At 28.4% G+C, this 25657-nt stretch overlaps 1 protein-coding gene across 3 annotated transcripts; it reads left to right on the top strand.

The window, feature by feature from the left end:
• The first annotated feature begins 439 nt into the window (after positions 1 to 439).
• Positions 440 to 25439, top strand: LOC145193550 (dnaJ homolog subfamily C member 11-like). 3 transcript variants are annotated; one of them, XM_090099668.1, is made up of 20 exons: positions 440 to 583; positions 1200 to 1286; positions 1364 to 1406; positions 2097 to 2167; positions 2583 to 2612; positions 3330 to 3401; positions 4481 to 4566; positions 9658 to 9709; positions 17161 to 17283; positions 17464 to 17596; positions 18275 to 18399; positions 18637 to 18716; positions 18817 to 18933; positions 19322 to 19477; positions 20286 to 20355; positions 23605 to 23662; positions 23736 to 23787; positions 24609 to 24699; positions 24930 to 25059; positions 25264 to 25439. In XM_090099668.1, exons 1-20 carry the CDS (start codon positions 506 to 508, stop codon positions 25290 to 25292), a joined length of 1683 nt encoding a protein of 560 aa, XP_089955794.1. In that variant the 5' UTR covers positions 440 to 505; the 3' UTR covers positions 25293 to 25439. The 3 variants fall into 3 exon arrangements, with proteins under 3 accessions (XP_089955794.1, XP_089955795.1, XP_089955796.1); XM_090099669.1 differs by having other exon boundaries at positions 479 to 583; positions 4481 to 4577; XM_090099670.1 differs by having other exon boundaries at positions 487 to 583; positions 4481 to 4577; positions 17474 to 17596.
• Positions 25440 to 25657: the final 218 nt, after the last annotated feature.

Raw genomic sequence — 25657 nt, 5'->3', positions numbered from 1 at the left:
CTTAATCAGATTGAACGTGAAGTAAGTTAAATACAAAAACTTGAGATAAAAAATTGAGCAACCCATGTAACCTAAAGTTGTCATCGAAAGAGAATGGCTTATCAAACCGTTAGTCGATTCCACTACGAAATTATATTAGCAAATGAAAGGAATTTCCAAAAAAATATTAAATTTTTATGTTTCCATTCACACTTTTGATTTTTTAATGTTAAACTGATCACTAAATACACATAAATTGATAAAGAATTTTTGCATTAAGTTGAAGCATTTTAATTTGATTTGATAGTAGTTAAAACAGTAATTATGCATTATATAACTGTTAGATGTAATTTAAGTAACATTTTTGGATTTTAATAAATAAAATGAAATTAAAAAAAAAGAAAAAGAATTATAAAAAAAATCTTGTGCTTTTTTTAGGAAATTAGTGACATGAAACTTAAGGGGTTGAACATCCTCGGTTTTTGCACAATATAATTTCGAACTATAGGGAAACACAAGGAAAAAGATGTCTGATCCTGATGCAGAAAGCGATGTCTTAGAAGAAAATCCAGATTATTATTCTATTCTAAATATAAAAAAAGATGTAAGTTAGTTTATACAAAACGAAAAAAAAAAAAAAAAAAAAATTATTTTCCAACATTCTAAAATAGAATTGGAGAAACACAAAATTAAAATAAAAGATGCGTTCAAAAAGTACTTACTGGCTGAGTAGTAATATATATACTTATGTACTATTTTTATATTTACATATAATTTGTTTATAATTACTTTATTAAACTATGCTTTTGTAAACTCAAAAACTAGTATTAAAAAATAGAAGATTGAAATGAAAATAAACTCTTTCTGGCTTAGATTTTAGTTATTTTGATATTTCTTTTGTTTACAAGTTAACTCTAATTTAGAATCTATTCTACATTATTATTTTAATCCACTGGGTTGTTTATAATACTAGCTGATAAAAAAATATTAAATCTGAAATTTAGTGCATTTTGTATTTTTAAAAATGTTTTTTGTTTGTTTTTATTTTGTATCAGTTTTAATGCTAATTTAAAATTGTTTATATGGATTAGTATTGTTTTTCTGACAATTTAAGATATTTTCTTATTATAAAAAATATTTTATTAAGGTTTGTCTTTTTATTTTGAAAAATGTGAACACAATTGGTAAAGCTATTTATTTTACATACTTTTGATAACTAGGCTAATGATGAAGAGATTAAAGCTGCTTACCACCGCATGTGTGTTATATATCATCCAGATAAGCATCAAGATTCAAAAAACCAACAGGTATAAGGAATTCTAATGAAGTAAATGTCTTTTTGTATATTTTTTCTTTTATTTTAATCTTGATAGTTTTCATTAAGGTTGCTGTTTCCATTTTCAATAAAATTCACAAAGCATATGAGGGTTAGTTTTTATTTTACTTATTTTTTTAATTGATTAAAAACTAATATAAGCATTTAACCTATTGTTATTTTTAAAATATTTGCTTGTTTATTGTCATTTTCCCAAAAATAAAACTGTCCTAAAAATAAATTTTGCAAATTCTTATGGAACTTTTTGTAGTGTTTAACCTACAACTGTTAGTACTTAATTTATGAGATTATTGCTATAAATTAACTAAAAATGCTCAGATAGTAAGTGTATTCAATCTTGAGCTTAGAGCCACAGTGAAAATTTTTTATGCTTTTAGCCAATCTTAAGGGAAATTTTTTAAAAAAAAAAATTCTGAAAATTTCTTTTTCACTTTATTAAATAAACACCATAGTAAATCTCACTTTTTAAAAATGCTGAAAGTTCTATAAGATTTACAGGAACCTTTACTGCACTCATCTTCAATTTTTATATTTAATATTTTTTATTAAGAAACAATATGGAAATCTTTTACTGAAATAACAGTTAATGTATTATTTGTAAATTATTATTACTACTTTCTTTCAGTAATTTTTTATAGGTTATAATTTACCAAAAGCAACTTTCAGAGTATAGTATTCATAAACTGTATTGCAATTTTTTTGTTGAAACATATTAGTTTGATCCTTTTGGTTGTTACATGACATTTATATTTTTAACCTGTGATTTACTTAAATCTTTCAGTTCTTTCCAATCAACAACGAAGACTTATTTATGATTTGTATGGTCAAAAAGGGTTAGATGCAGGATGGGAAGTAGGATATCAGTTCTTTGATAATTTTAAAAATTTTTATTTTGCATGAAAAATATTTTTATTTCATATCTAAGTATGATTTGATATTACAATTTCTTAATTTGATTTTTTAACTAAAGTAAGGTTTTAAATAAAATTTATGCTTTTTTTAAGTGCAGTTCTAAGATTTGATTTTGATAAAATCATTATAAACAATAATGGTTTAGGAAAAGGAACAAAATTTCTCTCAATTTTAGGAACCTTTCTTAACAGTTTTTGTTTATCTAAGTTCTATTATGGTTTATCAATGGAAAATTGCTTTCAGTTTGCTTGCTATAAACTAGAAATACTAAAATGCTGTAAAAAAGATTTTTTTTTTCACTAGTATGTCTATGTAAAGTAATCAATAGATAATATTCATGTTTTTTTGTATCTAGGTTATTGAGCGCATTAGAACTCCTCATGAGGTAAGTTGAAACTAATGGATAAATGGTAATATAAATTAGATAAATAAGTAGGGCTCCTCTTTTACTTAGGAGAGGGCAATAAAAATTTTAACTTTAATAGAGGTAAAGAACTCAATCCAATAACCCAATTACTAGTTCTAGGTGTGTGTGTGTGTGTGTGTGTGTGTGTGTGTGTGTGTGTGTGTGTGTGTGTGTGTGTGTGTGTGTGTGTGTGTGTGTGTGTGTGTGTGTGTATATGTATGTATGTATGTATGTATGTATGTATGTATGTATGTATGTATGTATGTATGTATGTATGTATGTATGTATGTATGTATGTATGTATGTATGTATGTATGTATGTATGTATGTATGTATGTATGTATGTATGTATGTATGTATATATATATATATATATATATATATATATATATATATATATATATATATATATATGATCTCAAGCAAAACATACTATTTTTTGTGCTCAAAAGGCTTTATTGATAGTTTTGTTTAAAAATATTCTCAATATTTAGAACATATCTCAGAACAGGTAAAAAACAAAAAATATAAGTGTAAAGATGTTATTAAAAGTAAGTGGTATATAAATAATAGTTAGTTTTTGAGTTATTAACAGTTTTCATTCTAAATTACTTAATGTTATTTAAAAAGTTACTTTCAACTTCTTTACTTAGTTCGTTCATCTTATTCTTTCTAATTCTTTTATGAATGGCTTAGATTCTCCAGGAATATGAGAGATTGCAAAGTGAAGCTGAGAAAAGAAGAATTGAACAGCACACAAATCCAAATGTAGGTTATTTTGCTCCCAGCTTAGCTTGTCATGAAAGTATTAATACTTCATTAATAGTGTCTATTTAATGAAGGTCATAAGTGATGAACTTTTTTTTTTTTAAATTTAATTTTCAAATTTTACAGCCAATTATGGCAAGAATATTACTAAAACTTTGTCAAAAATTATAAAAAGCTTTTAAAACTGGTGAAGACATGTGAAGTTTATGTATTTTGATTGGTTTACATGTACAAATCAGAAAAAAACTCTGGAAAAGTTTTTGCTCAAAGATAATCAAAGTTCTGATTGATCTTTTAAAATAGGTCACTGAATAGAGGCATATTTATATTGAATTTTCATGCAAAAGATGGTAAATATTTCCATATCCACCAAATTCCATGTTTTAACTAATGATGATAACCTGGAAATGCACTTTTTATGATAATGACCAGAAGTTTTATAAGTGGGAAGTAAATTGCCAAAAAGATAGCATAGGTCTTCAAACAAAACAATTACTAAATATGTAATTGAATAAAGAAATTGTTTTACTTCATAATGAATAATTTACATTCTTACTCTTTTGATTTACCATATTATTATACCTAATAGCGCGCGCGTGTGTGTGTGTGTGTGTGTGTGTGTGTGTGTGTGTGTGTGTGTGTGTGTGTGTGTGTGTGTGTGTGCAAATTGAAATAATATTAAAATTAACTTGTTTACATAAAATCAAAAAGTTTTAATAAAGTGAAGTAAATTGAAAATTCTTAAGTTTGTATTAAAATGTTAAAAGTAATTATTAGTTAAGTATTACAGGTTCTGCATTAACCTTTCCCTCAGAGTCCTGTGTTACTATTAACTGAATGATATTCTAAACTTTCTAATTAGACATTTGTTTCATATTTTTTCTCATAAAATTCCTAGTTCTCAATCTATGTTTTTGATAGGGAATTCAGAATTCTGTTTTCCATGTGTTTTAAGGTCTATAATAATTTTAATTCTGAAGTTCCTATTAATTTATGAATTTCAATCTTGGTATTTCAATCAATGGTAGCCTGTAGCTAACTTTGCTATCTACTAAATCTATAGTAATTTTAATTTACAGGGAACCACAACTTTGATGATAGATGCAACAGATTTATTCAAGAATAATGAAATTTCTGATGATCCTTTTTATAAAGATGATTCAAGGCAAGTATGAGGTATCATTAAAAATAAAAAATTTGGAGTTATTTCCTGGTAAAGTCTATCTGTTAGGATATATTTATAGATATCCTAAAAATAGACATAATTAGTTTAACTCTGGCACACATCCATTATGTTCCTAATAGGAAGAAAAAATTATGTGCAAAAAATCAGTACCATAACTTAATATTTAGGGGTGGCTCTCAAGGTTCAAAGAATTTTGCAACCAGATTAGTTAATGGCAATCTATTTAATTATTTATTCAGACATCGTAGTAAGATTAGAACTTAAGTTGAATGTTCATGTCCATTGTCCACTTGTTCAGCTTGTTACATCTATTCTACAGAATTTCTAGTTAAGTAATATAAGTCACATAAACTGCAGTAGTAATGTTTTAAACTTTGAAACTTTTAAAATGTCAAAATTTCCTATCACTGCTAGTGTCCTCCAAGTAAGGCATCATTGCTTCATTAAAGTATTTAAATGGACTAATTTTACTTATTTACCACTGGAACTGGTATGTTCTAGAAGGTTACTTTTAGTACAGTCTGGAATTTTGCGTCAATGGTCATGAACAACCCGAAGGAGAAAAGCTGAAATTGAAACTTGTCTTTTTTCAGCTTTTTATTAAAATCTTGAATGAGGGCCACCCCTTTCTCAGGCCTGCCATTGATGACTAATTATTCTTTAAATACTTCATGTACTTGTTTAGATCTTCTTCCCAATGAGAAGAATCTTTGGTTCATAATGTGTCTGGATTCAAAGCAATAGGAACAACTTCTTTGAGTTGGTTGTGCAGAATTGTTTAAGACCTCAGGTGCCAAGAAATGTTTCTAATTTCACACCTTTTTGGCATATGATCAGGTGCTACTTCTTCCACAGCAAGAAGACCAGTCTCTTGAAATCATGTGACAATCTAGTTTTAAAAAGGGCTAACCCAAATTGCTCCTCTGATATATACCACAAGTGAACCCAAACTTCTTGTTTGTGCTAGCCAAAACGGCATTATGTGGATATCTCAGTAGTTGTCCCATGAGTCTGAAGTTGTTCAATATGATCTCAACAGCAAGTGATGCAGTTATCAAAGCTCTTAGACGTATGATAACAGAATTGTAACAAGATCACAAGTTTCTTCCAAAAGGAGTTATTTTGAATTGACTACAGAACAGCCACATCTTGATTGCATAAGTAACTTTGGAGATTGATTGGGGCTGATCTGACACCAGAAACTTATAACTTTATGAGTAGGGGTGTCTCCGAGAAAAGCAACTGAAAGCTTAAGGAACTTGTCACTTTGCTGTTCAGCTTGTAAATAAACTCAAGAAAGTTTCTAAATGTTAAAAAGGAAATGGTGCCACTAAAGATTCCACTGATGCATCTAATGAAGTTGCTAGAAAGCTGTTAAAATTTAAAAACTCCCAGTTATTTTTAAGCTTTTTTATAGATAAAGATTTCTGGCCCTGTGGAAGTACCAATAAAAGTCTTTTTAAACATAGCCCCAATAGCTAGCTCCATTAAATTGTAGCAATATACTAGATAAAGATCTTTAAACAATTTTAACTACTAGTATTAGAAGCTGTTGTATTGAAACACACTTCTGCCACCTGATCTTCTACATTTCACTCTTCTTAACACTGAATGGTTGCAGATGCTTGTGCTTCATCCATTCCTTATAAAAGTTTTGGAACATCCAACAACTGCTCATCTCCAAAAAACCTGACTTCACTAAGAACAAAAGTTGCATTTCATGATAAAGTCTTTGTTCTGCCTGAAGCAGATGTTAGTCTGGGAAATAGTACAATAGTTTGAGCCTTTTTTTGATGCAGTTATTTCATCATTTCTTTTTGGAGTTTTCTTTTCTTAATCTATGTTGTCTATCACCTCTGCAAAACAGATGAAGAGTCAGCTTCCAGAAAAACCTTACTTGAACAGGGTTTCAATTCTTCATATAATTGTTTGTAATGCCTCAGTTTGCTCCAATGAAACCTAGTTGACCTTTTTGCATCTAAGAGAGGAGAATTACTCTGTTCTTTGGTATTTTAATCATTGTGAGTGCATTGAAATGGGCAATGTCAAATAGATTGTCAAACTGTTCCAAGAATTCCTCCTCCTTTGTCTTCTGTTCCAGAGTTGTTCTGGCTTTATGCTTCTGAAGGCTTTTCTACTCAGTAAATATTACTTCTAGCTTGTTAACTCAATGTTTGGCTGGTCAAATGGGTATTTCAACCTTTTCCCAGAAAGCAAACTTTGCTTGTCAACTAGCACCTGGATCTGTCATTTTCTATACTTTGTGGAGATTTAGAAAATGACCAAAGGCTTAACAAATTTATGGTAGTTTTGCACCCAGAATCTCATGCTCATATGAACAGAGTAAGTTAACATTTAATATAAAACAGATAATATAACCAATCATAATGAACAGCATTGATCCATTGATTTAGAATCAATGCACTGAGAACATATATCAGTACAAGTTACACAAATATTGGCTAAAGATTATTCAATAGTTATTTAAGTATAGTTGTCTCTGTCAAATTGCAACTACATTTTGCAATACAATTTGTGATTTAGTTAGATTTTTACCTGATTGGTGGTGTTCAATCAAGAATCTGTCCTATTCAAATGCAGATCTAAATTGTTTCAAAATAGCTGGTAAGGTAAAACTGAAACACATCACAACTAAGTGCTACTTTTGCTGCCAATGTACTATCAACTACTTTGATTACATCAGCATTTCATAGAATATTTTATAGTAGTAAAATGTTTAGTATAAGTGAATAAAATAAATGCTTCACATTAAAGCACATCATTAAACAAATGAAAAAAATCAAAAACAATCATATTACTTAATACAAATGGTTTTTGCAGCATTTCACTCAAACTTTAAGGTTAGAGGCTACCTCTAAATGTTGTTAATTTTAACAGTTTTTTTGGCACATAATTTTTTTCCTACTTGTGGAACATATTGAGAAAATACCGCATGATTAAAAAATTTCATTTTTGAAAAATCATGCGGCACCCTCTCAATCTTTTTTTTTTTTGCAACTAAAAATATTTCCTAAATATTTTTTAGATTTTTTAAAAGGATTATTTTTATTTTAAAATAAGATTTTTTCTGTTTTAACAGCATCAAATGTAAAACCTAACATTCAGATGATCTTTTGGTGTCTTGACAACAATGTTTAGGAAAAAAAAATTTTTTTTTTCAGTGTCAATAATTGAAAAATATGATCACAATAAAATAATCATTCTCACTACTTAAAATCACAAATCTGCATTATTGCAAGCTATTTTAAAGTTTCTTTTAGTTTTACATTGAATGATAGTTAAAAGATACATAAAAAGAAAAAAAGAAAAATACTGGTTAAAAAACTTTCCAATATCTTTCTAAAAAGAGAGAAAAAAAAAAAAAAAAAAAAAGTAGAAAAAAAAAGAAAAATATTTAAAAGATATTGCTGTTTTGTGTATTTAAAAAGTTGTAATCAGTAAAGTCTCTTTTTCAGAGACTTTAGTGATTCAAACTGTGGTTCCTCTTTTTAGTCTTCCTGACTCTTAATGGTCCATGATAAATTTTTTAAGTATGTGAAATTTCAAACTGTTCAACTACTGCCTATGAAAATTTGATTTATTTTTTGAGTTTTTGTCTTGAAGCTCTTGTTTTTCTACAGATTTTTCCATTTACTGAATAACTCATCAAGTTTTTTAACAGTCTTGTTGATAATTTAAGTTGGAATTTAATCTCAAAACCAGAAACCAGTATGGCTTGCAATTTTTCATATATGCTTTTTTAAAGAGTGTTTAAAAAACCTGCTTTCCTGGTGACAATATTCTCCCTTCAATACTTTCAACAGGGCGTATGGTAAACTTGAGAATACAATCCCATCTGAAAATACAAAGATTTATTTAACAATTACTAATCATATATATTTGAAGATTTATAATATAAGCAGTTTTAACCATTGTGGTATAGTAATATTCAGTTTAAAGCATTGTGATATAATAAAATCACTAATCATATATATTAGAAAATTTATAATATAGGCAGTTTTAACTATTGTTATATAGTAATAAATTAGCTACACAGCACTTTAAGAATATTAAATATTGTATAATTCATATTTTTATACCCTAATTTATAAATTTATATTGGAATATTTACTGAATCAGAATGAAAACTGATTAATAATATAATTTTTAAAGAAAAAAAATTAGTTTTAAAAATATTAAAGAAAAAGTTTTGAAAATGTTAACAAAAAAAAAACAACAACAGCAAAACAAGAAAGTTTTAAATGCAAAATGGCTACAAGTAGAAGAGATACAACAAGAAGCAGTGTGAGACTGATTAAAATATAATCTAAGATGATCAAGAGAGCTTGTAGCATCTAATTAAAAATGTAAAAGATGATTGAAATCAATATTTAGATGCAAAAAAACTTAGAAATATCTGTTAAGCAGTTTTCAAGTAATTAAAAATTAAATAGTGCTGAATTTCATTTGTTCAACCAGTATTATAAGCTGACTAAACATTTGTTTAGTTAAAAATTTAAAAGTTAACATATTTTGCTTTCTTTCTTTGCAAATAGCTGAACTAATTTAAAATTAAAGTTAAAAATCTTTTTAAAATAAGTTATCTTCACATGAATATTTTAGATGATTTTTCACAATTTTTTAAAATAAAACTCACTTAAAAAATTTATATTTTTTTTAATTGAAAAAACCTTTCCATTAAAAGATTTAAAGTTACAGACAAATGTCAGTTGACTATCTTTTAGATGCATATTTTTTTACTTAAATTATTGATGATTATTTATTAGTACTATGTGTGCATCTGAGCAGTTTTATTTTTACTATATCCTAAAAATATTATTTATTTCTCATCTACTTTTGAAAATGTAAATTTTTGGTTCCATCTGAATTTATTTTCATTTAGAGTTAAAAATTAAACTTGTATATGTAAATTGTAAATAGTTATACAAGTTATTAGCAGATATAAAAGAATGGTTTTTAGAAAACTAGGACATAACCTTAATGGCTGATATAAAGAATTTTTACTTTTAACTTAAAATAGTCTTCTTTTTTTAAATGTTTTTATTTTAGTTTGCTACCTAACATTGAAATAAAGCAAATGAGTATTAGTCAATCAATTGAGGTAATTTTGTTGATAAGTTCTTTGTTTTGGGTTCAAACAAGTTGTAAAAATTTAGAAACTTTTATTATATAAAAAGAAAATCCAATTTCCCATAAGATTACTTATAAATATTTTAGTTGTAAGATATTTAAGATTTTTTTTTTTCTGTTTTAAAAAGTTGATAAATCTATAGTTTTTGAAAATTAATGATTTGATTGATTTTGAACTATCAATTTTTGGTAAGAAAATTTTTTAAACTTTATTTCTCATTTTTTCAAATTAATTATTTTATTTTAGTATTCTTATAAGATTCATTATTTAAAATGGCAAAAAGAGGGCAGATAAATTTAGAAAAACGTATAGAAATTTGGACCCTTCATAATTTAGGCTTTTCTAATCGAGAAATTGGTCGATGCCTTAGCATTTCAGAGAGTTGTGTCTTTAAAATGATTAAAAGTAAAGTAGAAACAGGGTCTTTCTGCGATCGTAAAAAAGTAGGGAGACCTCCTTCTACTACGAAAAAAGAGGATAAGTACATAGTAATTAATTCTTTACAAAATCATAGACGCACAGCGCCAGATTTAGCAGCTGCTTTTAATGAACATCATACCACAAAAAAAAATACAACAACGGTAAAAAGGCAACTTCTTGAAGTAAGGCTTAGAGGTTGTATGGCTGTTAATAAAACATGTCTTACAACCGTCCACAAACAAAAAAGATTTGTCTGGGCCAAAGAACACAAGAGTTGGACGGTGGAAGAGTGGAATAGAGTACTCTGATCAGACAAATCAAAGTTTGAGATTTTTGGGAATAAATGCTAGTCATTTGTTTGTCGTCAGGTAGGAGAAAGAATGCTGGAGCAATATACTATGCAAACAATTAAGCATGGAGGTGGGAATATAATGTTTTGGGGTTGTTTCAGTGGTTGACAAGTGGGATCAATCACCAAAATTCACGGGAAAATGACAAATGAAGTCTATTTAAAGATTTTGAAAGAACATGTTTTAGTCTGTGGAACCTAATTATTTGGCAAACGATTTGTGTTCCAATAAGATAACAATCCTAAACACACTGCTAAAGTGGTTTAGCAATATTTAAATGAAAAACTAGAGGAAGGATTGTTGAAGGTCATGACTTGGCCACCGCTGAGTCCTGATTGTAACCCAATTGAGTTATTGTGGGATCATTTAGATTGAGAAGTCCGAAAAACTCCACCAAGGGGTAAAAATGATCTTTGGGAGGCAACCCAAAACATATGAAAAAATATTGATGAGGAATATTTTAAAAAATTGATTGATCGCATGCCACGTATCTGCCAAGCGATAGTCAAAGCTAAAGGTGACCATTTTGTCGAAAAGATGATTTAAATAAAAACATTTTATTTTAGTAATAATTTTTGATACTATTATTTTTTTTTTTCACTAAAACTAATAAAAGGACATAAAGTTATCGATTTGTTTTATTAAAGTCACAAATCAAAATTATTCTGACACATTTTTCTCTTAATATCTGTAGTTGCGATAGGTGCGTCCAAACTTATGGACAGGAGTGTATATATATTTTAAAATCAACATGTAAATTCTCATAAACTTAATACAATATATACAATATATATAATTATATATAGGAATACAATTATACATAGGAATACAATACAATTACACATAGGAATACAATATAATTATATAATTATATATATAAATTAGAAAGGAAGTTTTTTACTGATTAAATTTTACTTTAAAAAAGTTTTAAAATGTTGTTCAGATAAACAGAAATATTTCTGGTTTACCAATTATGAGCTATGAGTTTTCTTTCTAAAATGACAAATAAACATCCAGAAGTTTTTCCTCATTGTTGCTCAGGTCAATAACACAAATTCATTTTCCTAGCTATAGCAAATCTAGCCTGTGCTGAAAAAATGATTAACTTAAGAAAATTACTTTATACAACAACGGTACATATATTTTGTTGTATTAAATGAAAGAAAGTGAGTTATTAATGGTGAAGGTTGACACTTCAGCATTTATCGAGTACATGTAGCTATAAAAGCACAGGAGGAAGCAAAAGTTATAAAAGCTTCTGAACAACAGATTAGCACTCCAATATTAAGTATAGTGAGTATCTAATGTATAAGGGTGTCTAACACTCCTGAAAATCCTTGAAATGCTGGGAATCTACTGGAATTTTTATATTCACTGGAAATCCTGGAGTTCTTTTGGAGTTTTGTCTGGCTTCCTGTATATTTTAACTTGCCATCTTATAATTCATGCAGTTTTTAGATTTGCCAGGTGCTTTTGGTGAATATTAATGTTTTTTCATCATATCCACTTGACTGGCATGCTCAGATGTTCTTTAGCTGCTAAACTTAATTCCCACTTGTAGCAATCAAATGCCAGTTAGTACAGACATGTCTCCTATTATGCTACATGATGAACCCACATTTTTAGCTTGTCACTTACAATCAGTGACATGAATTCTTAGTCAACAAAATTTATTATGTAAAAATATTTCTGGTTTATTATTGTAATGACATTTTTTAAAAGGCATGTGTGCGATCATCAAAAACTGACTAAGTCTTAGAGATATGTTATTGTAATATTGCATGGTATTAATGTATGCTTGCTTAATTGGTATTATTGGGTAAATAAACAAGTTTTGGCAGCTGGATGACAATAAACTACATCCACACCAATGTTTGGCTCTATATGATTTAGTTGTTGATAGCAAGCATTCAATTATTGGATAAACATTGGCAAAACAATTGGTATTGGCAAAACAATTATTGGATAAACAGGATCACTTTGGTCTCTTTTAGGAGTTAGTGACCCTGCTCAGTAAATGTCAGCTAAAATAAATTTATAGAGAAACAACTAATTTATTAGCATAGTAATGTGGCAGACTTTAACTATAACTTTACAATGTGTTGTTAAAGTGTGCCTATAGTAGTGATTTAACTGACATTTTTGCTTCTGTTCATTGCAGTTAATACACCATGAGTAAGAACTATAATACAAAGTTCTTATGAGTCATCCTTCCCAGACATGACTGGCTAATATGACTGATGATACTGGAAGAGCATGCTACAGTTAGTACATGACCACATTTGACATCAGCAATGTGGGAGATAGTTCCATTGTCTTGCAAGAGAAGGGTAAGAAACATGCAGCATGTGTATCTTCTACTAGTGCACACCTAAAATCAAATAGATCATTCCTAGTGAAACCACTAACAGGGCATCACCCATCATTCAAAATTGGTCAACTAGTGCCTTAACAATAAATTCCTCAGTTGCTTCAGAGTTGAATGAAGCAAACATACGTCAAGTTCCAGCAGTATCTTTACAGCCAGAGCCTTTAGCTAGTATAGTAGCAGCAGACCAAAAAAGTCTAAAAAAAAAAGTACATGAATAATAATGCAGTCATCAGTACTGAGATTGTTTGGGCACACAATGGAGTTATGTCATATGAGTCACAAAGATCTATCGTATGGGCAGGCCAACTGTTCAAGGTTATGTTTGCTGATAGTGCAATTGCATCAGGGTTTAGTATGTAGAAAGACAAGTGGTAATGTATATCAGGGTTTAGTAGGCAAAAGGACAGTATGGTAACATGGGCTTGGTCCATTTTTTCAACAACAACTTGATGGTACTATCAGAAACTGTAGTTTCTGTGTTGTATCATATAATAAGAGCATGAATAATGTAGCCCAAAAGAGTCAGATGGATGTAATTGTTTGCTATTGGAATTCAAACCTCCAGGAAGTTGCAACTTGCTACTTAACTTCCATATTTATTGGGCATTCAATAAATGATGACTTGTGTGAAGCATTCACATCAGCCTTCATCAAGCACAGGTTTGATTTGAAATAAATGATTCAGGTTTCCAGTGAAGGTCCAAATTTTAACATCAAGTTTGCAAGAGGTTTAAAGACTCAGCTGGTGTAAGTGTCAGATCCAGGCAGTCCAGAATTGTTCAACATTGGCAAACTGCTTATAACGAATGTGGTTGGCAAATACACATATCCTTGGGGTCACTGTATTACTTGTTCAAGGACTTCCCCTCATGAACCGCAGATTACATCACAGCTACAAAATTGCTTGTGTTTCTCTTATGCTTGTGCGCAATTTGATGGGTGGGATATTCCAATATCTTACAGCAAGCAGCTGTAAGACATTGGAATATCCAACCCATCAAATTGTTACCAAGCTTCAAACAGTATGTCAATGCAGTTTCCAGGAAACCTCCAGCATCCAACTGCTTCAAGGTTATTGTTACAGCAGTCAAGGAGGATAGTATGTTGGCAGCTAAACTAGGTTTCATGCAAAATATTTCATTGGAACTGGAATCTTTCCTGATTACATACCAGACAAACAAACCAATAATACCATTCCTGTATCATGATTTGTGTGTTTTGCTAGGCAGCTTAATTAATTGCTTCATTAAGACGAGGTCGCAAACAGTGTTATTTTCAATGTTACTGAAGGTTGATTTTATGGAAAAAAACTGGAAAAACATTCAGAACATTAACGTTAGTTTTGCTGCATCAGCTTCATGAAAAGATTGCAAAGGGGCTGACTTGTTACAATTTAAAGAGAAACGCAGATCATTTTTGAAATCCCTTTGCAACCAAACTGACATTAAAGTGCCCACTTAAGTACAAGTTAGTCAAAGGTGCAACAATCCACAGGTAATGCTGAAAGAATCTCTGAGATAGTCTTGGGCAACAAAAGCCTTGGAAGTAATTGTGGAAACTAACAGAATACCAGCTCATACAATCATGTCAAGAGGCAATACATGGAATTCTTTGACAGAGACAGCATAAAGCTCAAAAATTTTAATTTGCCATAGACTAGGTTACATAATGAAATAATGTAGTCAGAAAATGTGGATATTTAATTACAACACTTTGCCCAGCAGATCACAATTATGTTTCATGAAAATGCAGCTATTGATCAAAGTTTTTTATTTGACAAGGAGTACTTTGTTGAAAACCTTAGCAAAGACTCTTCAATTTTACAAAGACTGGTACATGATGCTGTTTTAACCCATGGAGGACTATGCCCATTACAAAGGCCGTAATAAAAGCCATTAGAATTGCTGGCACTAAAAAGAATGAAGTTCTCAAAAAGAAGCGTGATGAACTGACCAATTAGGCTGCTGCTTTGAAAAGATTTATGAGGACACCAAATCACTTAAGGCTAAGAAAGCAAAGTTGGCTGTACAAACTAGAGAAGAGATTGAATTTTTAAATGCTCAGCTGAAGAAATGACAACCAAAAAAATGAACATATTGTAACATTTGAGATATTATTGAACATATTTAACATATGAAGCTTTTGTAGTTAAGTTACTGTAGTACCTGTTAGACATGAAAGTCTATGTTAAAATTGATAAAAATGACTTTTTTAAGAATATAAAGCATGAGGGTCATCATCTGTTTACATTTTTGAAACGTTGTATCATTTGTGACTGTTGAAAGTTTCATTCAGGTCTCAGTATTATAATGAATGGTTTGAACATTATTTCTGTGTTGTTTAGATTACACTTCAGATCTTAGTCAAACTGACATTATCATTGAACATTAACATTTTGTACTTGTAATTTGTTTATTAAGACATCATTTGAATTTGATGCAATCTTATCAGCTTCTATTAATTGTAATGTTCTTAAATTCTATATAGTAATATTTAACAATTATGATTAGATGACACTGATAGGCGAATGATAAGGCCTATTATCTCATAGCTCTAACTTTGTTGAACTTTCCACAAGCCTTGTATCTATTGTTGTAGTACTTTTTTGTTGAATTACTAATAAACTTTGTGAAAATACGTACTGGAAATATATACTGAAAACTTCTGGAAATCTACTGGAATTTTGTATTGCTAAATTGTTAGACACCCTGTGTATGTAAGTTGGAATGTAATAAAGTAGAAGCTTATTGTTACTTGTTTGCTAACTTTTGATAAAATGTGGTAAAGCAAGAAATGTAGCAAAGTATTTATGTTTGTTATTAGGGGTATTTAAATAGTAATAAAAGATTACTTAAGTAGTTTTAAGTAAGTTCTTTTAAATTACATAAAAATGATTTAAGTAATTTTAAGTAATTTCCAAACAATGAGTAATAAAAAGTCCAGCAGCTCTAAAGCATCTTTCTGTGTCAACTGATGATGGTGGTAAAGACTTTAAAGCACGGTGTAATTTTTTAAGTATTTTTGGTTAAGAATCAAATCTTCAAATACAGCTATTTCTTTTTTGATGAAACTCAAAACATTTATGGAAGCCTGTTTATTTCTAAATTGGAGTTTTGGGGTAGGAAATTTCTTTTGCCAAATTCTTTTCTCTATTATATCTAATTATATCTAATTATATCTATTATATCTATATATATCTAATTCTTACTCTTTTCTGTAAAGACTCTTTCATTTTGTTTTTTTCAACTGTAGGTGTATTTTTAAGATTATAAAAAAGATGTGAATAAATATCTTTTGCTTTAATTAGATGTTCTTTTTTCTTTGGATACTCTAAAATAAAATCTTTTTTAGATTGATCATATTGATTTGGTCCCTCTAAATATCTTAAAAGGCCTGCAATTCCAATGTTTCTTTTTTCAGAAATTTATTTCATCATTTACTCAAAAAAAAAAAAAAAAAAAAAAAAAATCAAACAGCTTTGAAGATCATTATTTCTTAGTGGTAAATTCTATGAGAAAGACATAGTTGATAAGTTATTTAAATGAAAAAAGTTTTATAAAAGTTTTATATTCAGCTCAGGAATTAGCTGATAGTAAAAATATTTTTAACCTGTCAGACTAAATTTATTGAAAATTGCTACTCTACCGATTCAAATTAGGAGTACATCAAAAGTTTGAAAAAAAATTAAAGCAAACTTATAGAATTTAAAAAAAAAAAAAAAAAAAAAAAAAACATCATTTGTATTAAATTTATTTCAGAATCTTCGTAACATTTCTATCATGTCTTTAATTTCTTCAACTGAATTACAAAAAAATGTTACCAAAAAATGGAACAAAGTTTTTCAATCTTTAAAGAAAGCCCGAATTTTTTCTTGATAGTAAAAGGGTGCTGAATTCCACATGATTTTGTCCATTAAGTCAGGCTTTTTCATCATTTGATCTTTTTCCTCCTTATTGACTCTGCAATGGCTTTCTTCTCACTAAGTATTATTCTATCTTTACATGGAACAAAGAAAAACAAAAAGAAAAAATTGATTATTGAATTATTTACAAAGATCATTTAAGTTGAGTAAGAAAAAAATTTGAATAGTTTTTAATGTTTGTTGTAAGATTTTTATGATTTATGAAAAATTATGATTTACACACAAAAGTTTTAGTAATGTAAGATCAGTTTAATAAACTAAATTATTTGGCATATGTTTATGTTTAGCGTTGTTTTAATAATAAAAGAATTTCTTTTAAGTTGAAGTTATAACTTTATTTTCATCACTTTGATTTTAGGCCCCTTTAACAAAAGGTACCACTGCCATTTTATCTGGTTCATTACAAAATCATAATGGCATAGGTACAGGAAGTGTAAATTGCACGTTAAGAAAGGTTTTTTCACCAAAATCCTTTGGAGAGGTAAGTTTATATGCTGTTTGCTCCTGTGATAATAGTCCTAATAATTCAATATTTTATCATGTCTTAAAAATATTACTACAAAAGAGATTTAAGATTTCTTCTAAGAGGCTGAAGCTTGTGTTTATTCGTAAAATTAGTTCTCTGTAATTCCTTTTTTACAGAAGCATGTTTTATACTTAGTTTGAATTAGGTGTTGGTGATGGTACTAGTATTCGACTCAAAGGTTATCATAACCTTGGGAAGAAAATGGCTGGTAATTTATCATTAAATTTAGCAATGCGACAATCAATGTTATCTGCTGGAGTGCATGCAAGTAAGTTAAGTTTTGTTTTGTTTTTTTTTACATTTAATTTTTATCTAGTCATTGCAATAATGACATTCTATGAAAAAAGTTTTTATATAAAGCTTATTTGACTTAAAAAACACCAATATTTTTTAATCAAGAAAATGTCCATGAAAGTCATTGAACTTAATATTAATACATTCTCAAAAACCATAAATAAAAGAAGTTTTTTTTTACAGAAGTTTTAAAGATAAAAAAAAAACATGTTGAGAGTTGAATTTGATAAGAAAAGATTTTAAAATTTTCTCAGGGATTTTAAAAGAATCTCAGGTTTCAAATATTAATCAACTAAAGTAGGTTTTCATTCAAGTTCCAAATAATCAACTATTTAAAGTAGGTTTTCATTCAAGGTCCAAATAAATTTCTAGTATTTCTTAATTACAAACTTCGATTTCCTAAGTTAAAAGAAAAATTTCTAATTTTGAATAATTTATTTTAGAAATTGATTTAAAAAAAGATCTTGCTAATAAATTGTAATGTTTTGTAATCTTTTTTTGATTGAACTCTTCATTGAAAACTTTTCAGCTAAAAAAACTTGATGCAAACCATCTTTCAAAAAAACTTCTTTAAAAGTTTATTGGGAGTTCATTAAAAATATATATTTTTTTAAATTTTTTTTTTATAAACTTTTTTTATACAAACTTTTAGTGATTTCAAGGCAACTCACAAATCATACAACAGGTTATCTAACATGGACTGGTGGTTATTTATCATCAATGTCTTCAATGTTAGTTAGAAACACAGAAAAGTATCATGCATCTGCTCAACTTCAGGTACAGATCTCTTTTTTTTTTTTTTTTTTTTTTTGGCATTAACAATAGTTATTTAAGTTTCTTCCAATTAATTTGAAAAAAAGAAAGAGGAATGCAAATAAAATACTATTTAAAAAAAAAAAGAAAGAAAAAAAAAGCATTAAACAAATAAAACTTTTTTACCAAAAGTTTCTTAGCCATAAAATCCTCATTCTATGCAATTATTTTCAATTATTGGTTTTATATTCTTTTCTTTAGTTAAATTTAAAAAATCCTTTTGCAATGATAACTTACACACACAAATTTAGTGAAGATACCAAAGCTAAAATTAGAATAAAGTAAGTTGAGCTTATTATTATTAACTAAAATAAAAAAAAATTGAAATTATTGCAGAAGAAGCATCATCTTTTATTTAAAATCTTACTTTGAATTGTTTAGATGTGGGCTGCTTGGTCTACATTTGTTATACGGAGGTGAACATAAAGTAACATCCCTCAGCAAGTTAGGAGCATATATAAGTATAGGGCATGCATCTGGTGTCACATTAGAAGTTAAGTAAGGAAAGCTATTCTTCAATTTTTAGCTATTTGATATTTGTTGATGATTTTGGTATGTTGAATGTAAGTTATAAGCCTATCAGTTTAAACCTTTTTTACACTAAAATGTGTGTTGGCCTTAAAAGATTAAAAAATCTCCTTTATTTGTTATTTATTTGTTTTTTGTAATGTGTTGATCATTGATCTTGAATAGCTTTATTTAATTGAGAAAGCTGATTTTTTAAAAGATAAAATTATGAAGGAATATTAGTCACAAAAACATACTGACAAATTATTGATAAAGTTATGTTAATTACGTATGTTTAAATCATTTTATGTTTAAACATAAAATGATTTAAAGTTCAACAAACTTTTTTTGCTGAAGGAGAGCTGTTTTACTATTTTAGGTTATATCGACATACTCAAATTTTCAATTTTCCAATTTTGCTAAGTGAAGTATTTTCTCCATCTGCAGTTTTCTATGGCACTATTACTCCTGTGATTTTATATTTCACTGTTAAAGCATTTGTGATTAGACCCATAATGAAAAAACAAAATGAAAAGTAATTATTCTTTGTTTTTGTTCTTTTGTTTGTTTATTTTTTTTAACTTTGTGACCTTTTCAATATAGTAATGCAACTAATGTAAGAAAATTCTTTTTGCTGTAGGATATCTCTAGCATATTGCTAAAGATTTCCTCAAGTATCTTGCTAAATGTTTTACCTTATTTTAGTAGATTGTTGTTTTCAAATGACAAAAATCTACTAAGATAAGGTAAAAAAACTTAGCAAGATACTTGAGGGAAACTTTAGTAAACAGAGTATATGTGTTTACAGCTGTTTTTATAATTTCTGCTGAAAGCTGAGAAAACCTATACAATGCATTTTTTGTGTGTGTGTAGTAATATTAAAACAGGCAGTACACAATACATATGTTATACTCCCTTAATGTATATTATACTAAGAGACTTTCTATTATTGTGTCTGTGCGCACTATATTCTACCAACATTGCAATATCATAAACACCAAAAGTACAACTGCATGCATTAAATAAAAATTAATTTATTCTTTATAAATTGGTGCTGTTACTGTAATCTACTTTATCTCTATCTTTAAACCAATTGCAATTGAATCTAATGTTTATTTTGCTGTAATGGTATATTTCTTTATTTTCACCCAGAAAGACAGATCAAAGTTGTGAAATAGTTAGAATAGACAGAAAAAGTTGTGAAATAGTTCAAAAAGATTATTCACAACTTTGATCTGTCTTTCTGGGTGAAAGACAGATCAAAGTTGTGAATAATCTTTTTGAATACTACAATTAATTTGGTCATTAAAAGCTTTTTTTATTTTGTAAATGTATGTTGTTAGGAACTGGAAAGAAAATCGTGAAAAGTTTGCAAAGTTGATTGCAGAGAAGAAACAAGAGGCTGCAGATGCAGTGAGTAAAAAAAACTATTAAATTACTAGTTAATAGTAATTGTTAAAGTAAAATGTACAGCTGTAAATATGACAAGACATTCAACTCAAATACCTGAGAGGTGACATTATTTGCCTCAAATATTTTCAGTAATATTTACGTCAATTATATTTGGAAGAAATGTTTCATATTTCCCTTGAAAGTTTTCATGATTTGTTAAACAAAACAAATTAAAGTTGAATCTACCAAAAAATTTGAATGATAATTAAAACTTTTTAACATATTTGCCCATTTCATTAAACTGCAGAAAAAATTTCCTGCTACCGAAAATATTTTTCCCTTTAACTACTGAAAATACAATTGTTACTAACAAGCATTATATCCTAAATAAATATAAAGACAAAAAACTGGTGTCAGAGAATTTCAACTGATAAATTCAATTCAAATCATAATTAATTGTCAGAAGTGTAAAGTACTAAGTTCTCTATGTTCTAACTAGTTACATAAAAGTCAAAAAATCAAAAATAGGATTTTTGCTTGAATTTTTATGGTGTAGTACTGGCTTTCACTTTAAACTCTTCTTTTCAGAACCAGGGTCTTTGTTGGTTTTGAATTTTTTTGCCTTAGAGGTTGAGCTTGGATAGGCACTCACTGTCTCTGGAATCTGACTTCATCTTGTGGTAACATCATTAAAGCTTCCTAGATCAATCTCTCCCTCAGCTTTGGCTTCTGCTTTTTGCTCCTCCTCATTCAAGAGAGTTATTTTTCAATTTTTGAAGCTAAAAGATTTTCTGCCAGAAGCACTTTTGGGGGTTGAGTTTTGTTTTTATGATGAAGAGGATGAGGCAGGGGTGTTGTAGATGTCCTTTACTAGATTTGATAATAGTTGGAGGTGTTATAGGTTTTTCTTCCACCAATCTAAGACATCCACCTAAAATGAAACAAAGATTTCTTGCTACCATTTTATAACAAATTATATTTAAAAACCATTCGAAATATTTGTGGCAAATACTGGTATTCTTTTTAAACTTACATTAGGTAGTGGCTTCACAAATCTTTTCATTTTTGTGATCTCCTGCCTCAGGGGTTCAGCTTTGGGTTGTTGATTTTGGTCACTGGTACTAACTACTTGGAGAGCTTTTCAGTCTTATTGAGGTCATCCATGGTGGCATTTTGTAACGTTTGATTGACTGCCTCATTGCTTCCATTTATAAATATTCTTTTGATTCTTCAAATACTTCAGTAAGACATTTCAGAATTTTGTTTTTATAAATTTTTGAATAAATGCTGTTGCTAAAGTATCAGAATAAAATGTATCAAATCAAGTTATAAAAGTTTCTTGATTTACAGGTTCTTCATTTGACTGAGCATATGGATCCAATCTTATCTCTCTTAGATCTAAACCAAACTAAATCCAGTTTAGGTTTATTTTTTCACTAGGACAATTATACAATGTGCCTCCATTTGAATAACTAATCTAACCCTTGCATGGTGCACCGTTGTAATAGAAAATATCAGACTTGCAGTTTATTATATCTCCCTATTGCTTGATATTCTTTGCTTTGGTTTCTTTGAGAACAGGGATATCAGGGGTTGCAAACTCCAGTAATATATTCATTTTAGGCATTTGCAATATTTTCTACAAGAGTTTTATGAGATATAACAACACGGCAATTAAAAAAACCATTACTTCTGTACTATTGTTGAAACATATCTAATGACATCACAGAGAGTTCATTAACCCAGGGTAGACTTCTACTAAAATAATACCTTAAAATTATTGTCTTTTTATGTTCATGTTAAAAATTAGGGAAAGGGAGTGCACAAAAGATGATATTTTATACTTTCTTTTTTTAAGTAAAATTGTTAAAAGATTAAAAACGTTAAATTAGTAAGTACACAGTATAAATATCTTTTCGTGTGAAACTTTATGCAAAAGTCTCATTGTTTTTCTTTTCTTGATGGGTTTTTCAATAGAATTACTTGGTAGCATTAATTGTTAGAAGTTTGTTGTAAACTGTATTTAAATAATAAATTTTTATGCTACAAAAATAACTGTATTTAAATAATAAGTTTTTATGCTACAAAAATAACTGTATTTAAATAATAAATTTTTATGCTACAAAAATAACTGTATTTAAATATTAAATTTTTATATTAATATTAAAAATTTTATTTAAATAATAAATTCTTATTTTTATCGCATTTGGGTAAAAAATATTCCTCATAATTGGGTCATTACTTGCATAATGGAAAATCAGCAAAATTATAAATAATATTGGAAATTTTAAAAAAGGTTTTTACAATATGACACATGGAAATATAAAATACCTAAGTCATACTGCAGACTAATTGTTTTGGAAGCGAAATTTTTTTTTTCCTTTCATCAAATGAAAATCCAGATGTTAATCAATTGTATAGAGTTTTAGTCAATAGTCGTTCGACCAGGAGACGGCTGAATAAAACTAGTTTAATTGGTGATGTAGCTCAATATGGGTCACTTGGGTCAAACAAGAACTTGAAAGTCAGACTTTGCAAAGCTCTACCGAGCGAGGCAAATGTCATTTTGGAAAAATATCCTGAGAAGCAGTTAATCAAAGTTTTATAAAATATTGTAACGTTGAAATGAACACTTATGCACGATAACAACCCTAAGCACACTTCACGTTTAATTAAAAAAATGACTTGTACGTTCTATCGAAGTTTAGATATTTATAAAGCCCTAGTCTTAATCCTATTAAGATCAAGATTTAAGAATTCTGATATTCGATTCCTACATGTCGATGCCAAACTTGGTAGGTAGGTAGGTAGGTAGGTAGGTAGATAGGTAGGTAGGTAGTTAGTTAGTTAGTTAGTTAGGTAGGTAGTTAGGTAGGTAGGTAGGTAGTTAGTTAGTTAGTTAGTTAGTTAGTTAGTTAGTTAGTTAGGTAGGTAGGTAGGTAGGTAGGTAGGTAGGTAGGTAGGTAGGTAGGTAGGTACGTAGGTAGGTACGTAGGTAGGTAGGTAGTGATGTGTATGTATGTATGTGTGTATGTATGTATGTATGTATGTATGTATGTATGTATGTATGTATGTATGTATGTATGTATGTATGTATGTATGTATGTATGTATGTATGTATGTATGTATGTATGTATGTATGTATTTATGTATGTAATGTAATGTAATGTATTTATGTATGTATGCATGTATGATCTTCACAAATGTTTTTAACTTAGCATCAACAAAATCTTCTGCTCGCTAAATATTGATAATTGGGCTTTTTTACAGATTAATTTGATGATGGGTGTTTATGAAAGAAATGTAAATCAGGAGGAGCAGAGACGGGGTAAAGAGATTCTTCAATTCTAATTGGCTTCAACGTGTTTTATATGGTTTTTATTTTATGTTTTGAATTTTAGGACTTATTATAACTTCGGCGTGGTATGGAAAGTTTACTTCAGATTCGGCGAGGTATAAATTCAATATTTGATTTCAAGTGGAATTTTTTACTTGTTTTTGTTGATAGTGATAAATTTCACTGTTTAGTAACATCAGTTATCAGGCGATTTACAAAGTTATTATGATCATTCTTAATTTTCTAATTAAAAACGAAGAGAAAACACGACATCAATTATGTTCTTAACTGTCTAACTTACAAACTATAAAATCTATAACTTTACACAGGTCATGTGTAAAGTTATAGATTTTATAGAGTTAAAAATAAATTTACACAGTTGTAGGTAGGATTATTTTATTAGGACGTGTGAGGATTTAAAGTTGACTCCTAAATTGTCCAACAATTTCACTGCTAAATAACACAAAGTAGTTTTTAATACTAACAAAGCTGTTTTTCTATTTGTCATCAACATATTTATAAATGTTTTTTTCTAAGCATCAATATATTTGTAAATCTTTCGTTTCTATATTTTAAACATCAATTCACAGCTAATTTTTAGAGTCCAACAAGATGCCTGTTAAGTGTATTTATTACGATAAAAATAAAAAATTTAATTTCGCAGCTTAAAACAAAAGTCCTCAGCTTGAAAGGTCTAAAGTTCTTAAAAAAAAATTTTATATTTCAGCCTGATAGGTCTATAATACTTAAAAAAAATTTTATTTTTCACAAAGACTATCAAGCTAGTCTTTGTGAAAAAATTCGGTATATAAAAAACTAAATTAAATAGTTGTAGTATTTAGCAGTCTTTTATAAACCGTACTTTTAAAATGTAAAGTACAGTGTTTGAAGAAATGATTTTTCAGTTGATGTTATGTTTGTTTTGGTCTTCGTTCAGTGATATGACATCGTCTCAAGTGACTAATGTTACAGTTCCTGTTCAATGTTTGGTTAGAGATTCAAAATTGATTCTCACTGATGCTACAAAGGTACACTTGATAATGATCTTTCTTATCGTTGACAATTATTTAAGTGAACTTTTTGAAGGTTCAATAACAATCCTCTCCTTTCTGCCTATTGATTTTCTATAATTCTTGACTTTTTAAAGTATGAACAAAATATTTAAAACTGTTTCAGCGTGTCTGAGATTTAGTTTTATATTTAAACAAGACAACAAAATTTAAAAAAATGGCATTCATTATGAATTCAATTTTTTCAGTCTCAACTGAATGGGTTCTATGATCCTTGTCCAGGAGAATATAAATCCCTGAAAATTGTCTATGAGTTCCGTGACGCTGTTCATGAGGCTGTGTTTAATGACACTGAACATGTTAGGATACCGAAACAATGTAAGTGTTATATCTAATGCAATTAAGAAACTTTTAAATTTTTTAATAGATTTTACTATTATCAATTTTTTTGAATGATATACTAAACGAATGTTCCCATTCTGATATTAATTGCAAACAAATATTTTTTGTTTCGAAAATAACAGGTGGAAAAAGCTGAAGAATGTTTTCATTTTTGTAGTGCTTCTTTTTTTGTTATTTTAGCGCATCGAATATCGACTAAAGTTAGTTGATCTTTCTCGTAGTTCTATTATTTTTCGGCATGTTATGGTTTGCAATAGACAGTTTGCACGTGAACCTCGAATTTTTATAGAAAATCTTTTTATCTTTGAAGATGTGATTTTCTGTTTAACATTTGCAAAGATATATTCAAACTGTTATATTTTCTTAAAGATACGTGTAGTTTAATTAAGGAATAATTATGATGCACTTATAGGGAGGAGTGTTTAAAAAAAAAAGCATTTAATATCAATTATATTTCTTTAAATTTAAAATTCTTTTACATTTACGTACTTATAGATATAGATCTAAGTTTTTAAACTTTTATTTCTAAGTAAAATCTCAGCATCGAGAAATTCAGAAAGGTCTGTAACAGTAT

Source organism: Hydra viridissima, unplaced genomic scaffold (assembly GCF_058129835.1).
Source record: "Hydra viridissima isolate aposymbiotic clone 2 unplaced genomic scaffold, HvirCarnegie_v1 scaffold_10, whole genome shotgun sequence".
In the NCBI taxonomy this organism is placed as follows: Eukaryota; Metazoa; Cnidaria; class Hydrozoa; order Anthoathecata; family Hydridae; genus Hydra; species Hydra viridissima.
This window is presented reverse-complemented; position numbering and strand designations above follow the sequence as displayed.

Excerpts from the sequence above, each read along its gene's own strand:
- LOC145193550 (XM_090099668.1), top strand. The coding sequence starts at position 506 with ATGTCTGATCCTGATGCAGAAAGCGATGTCTTAGAAGAAAATCCAGAT. Across the intron at positions 17,284-17,463 it reads CACCAAAATCCTTTGGAGAG|TTTGAATTAGGTGTTGGTGA; the intron begins GTAAGTTTATAT and ends TTTTATACTTAG. Across the intron at positions 18,400-18,636 it reads ATGCATCTGCTCAACTTCAG|TTAAATTTAAAAAATCCTTT; the intron begins GTACAGATCTCT and ends TCTTTTCTTTAG.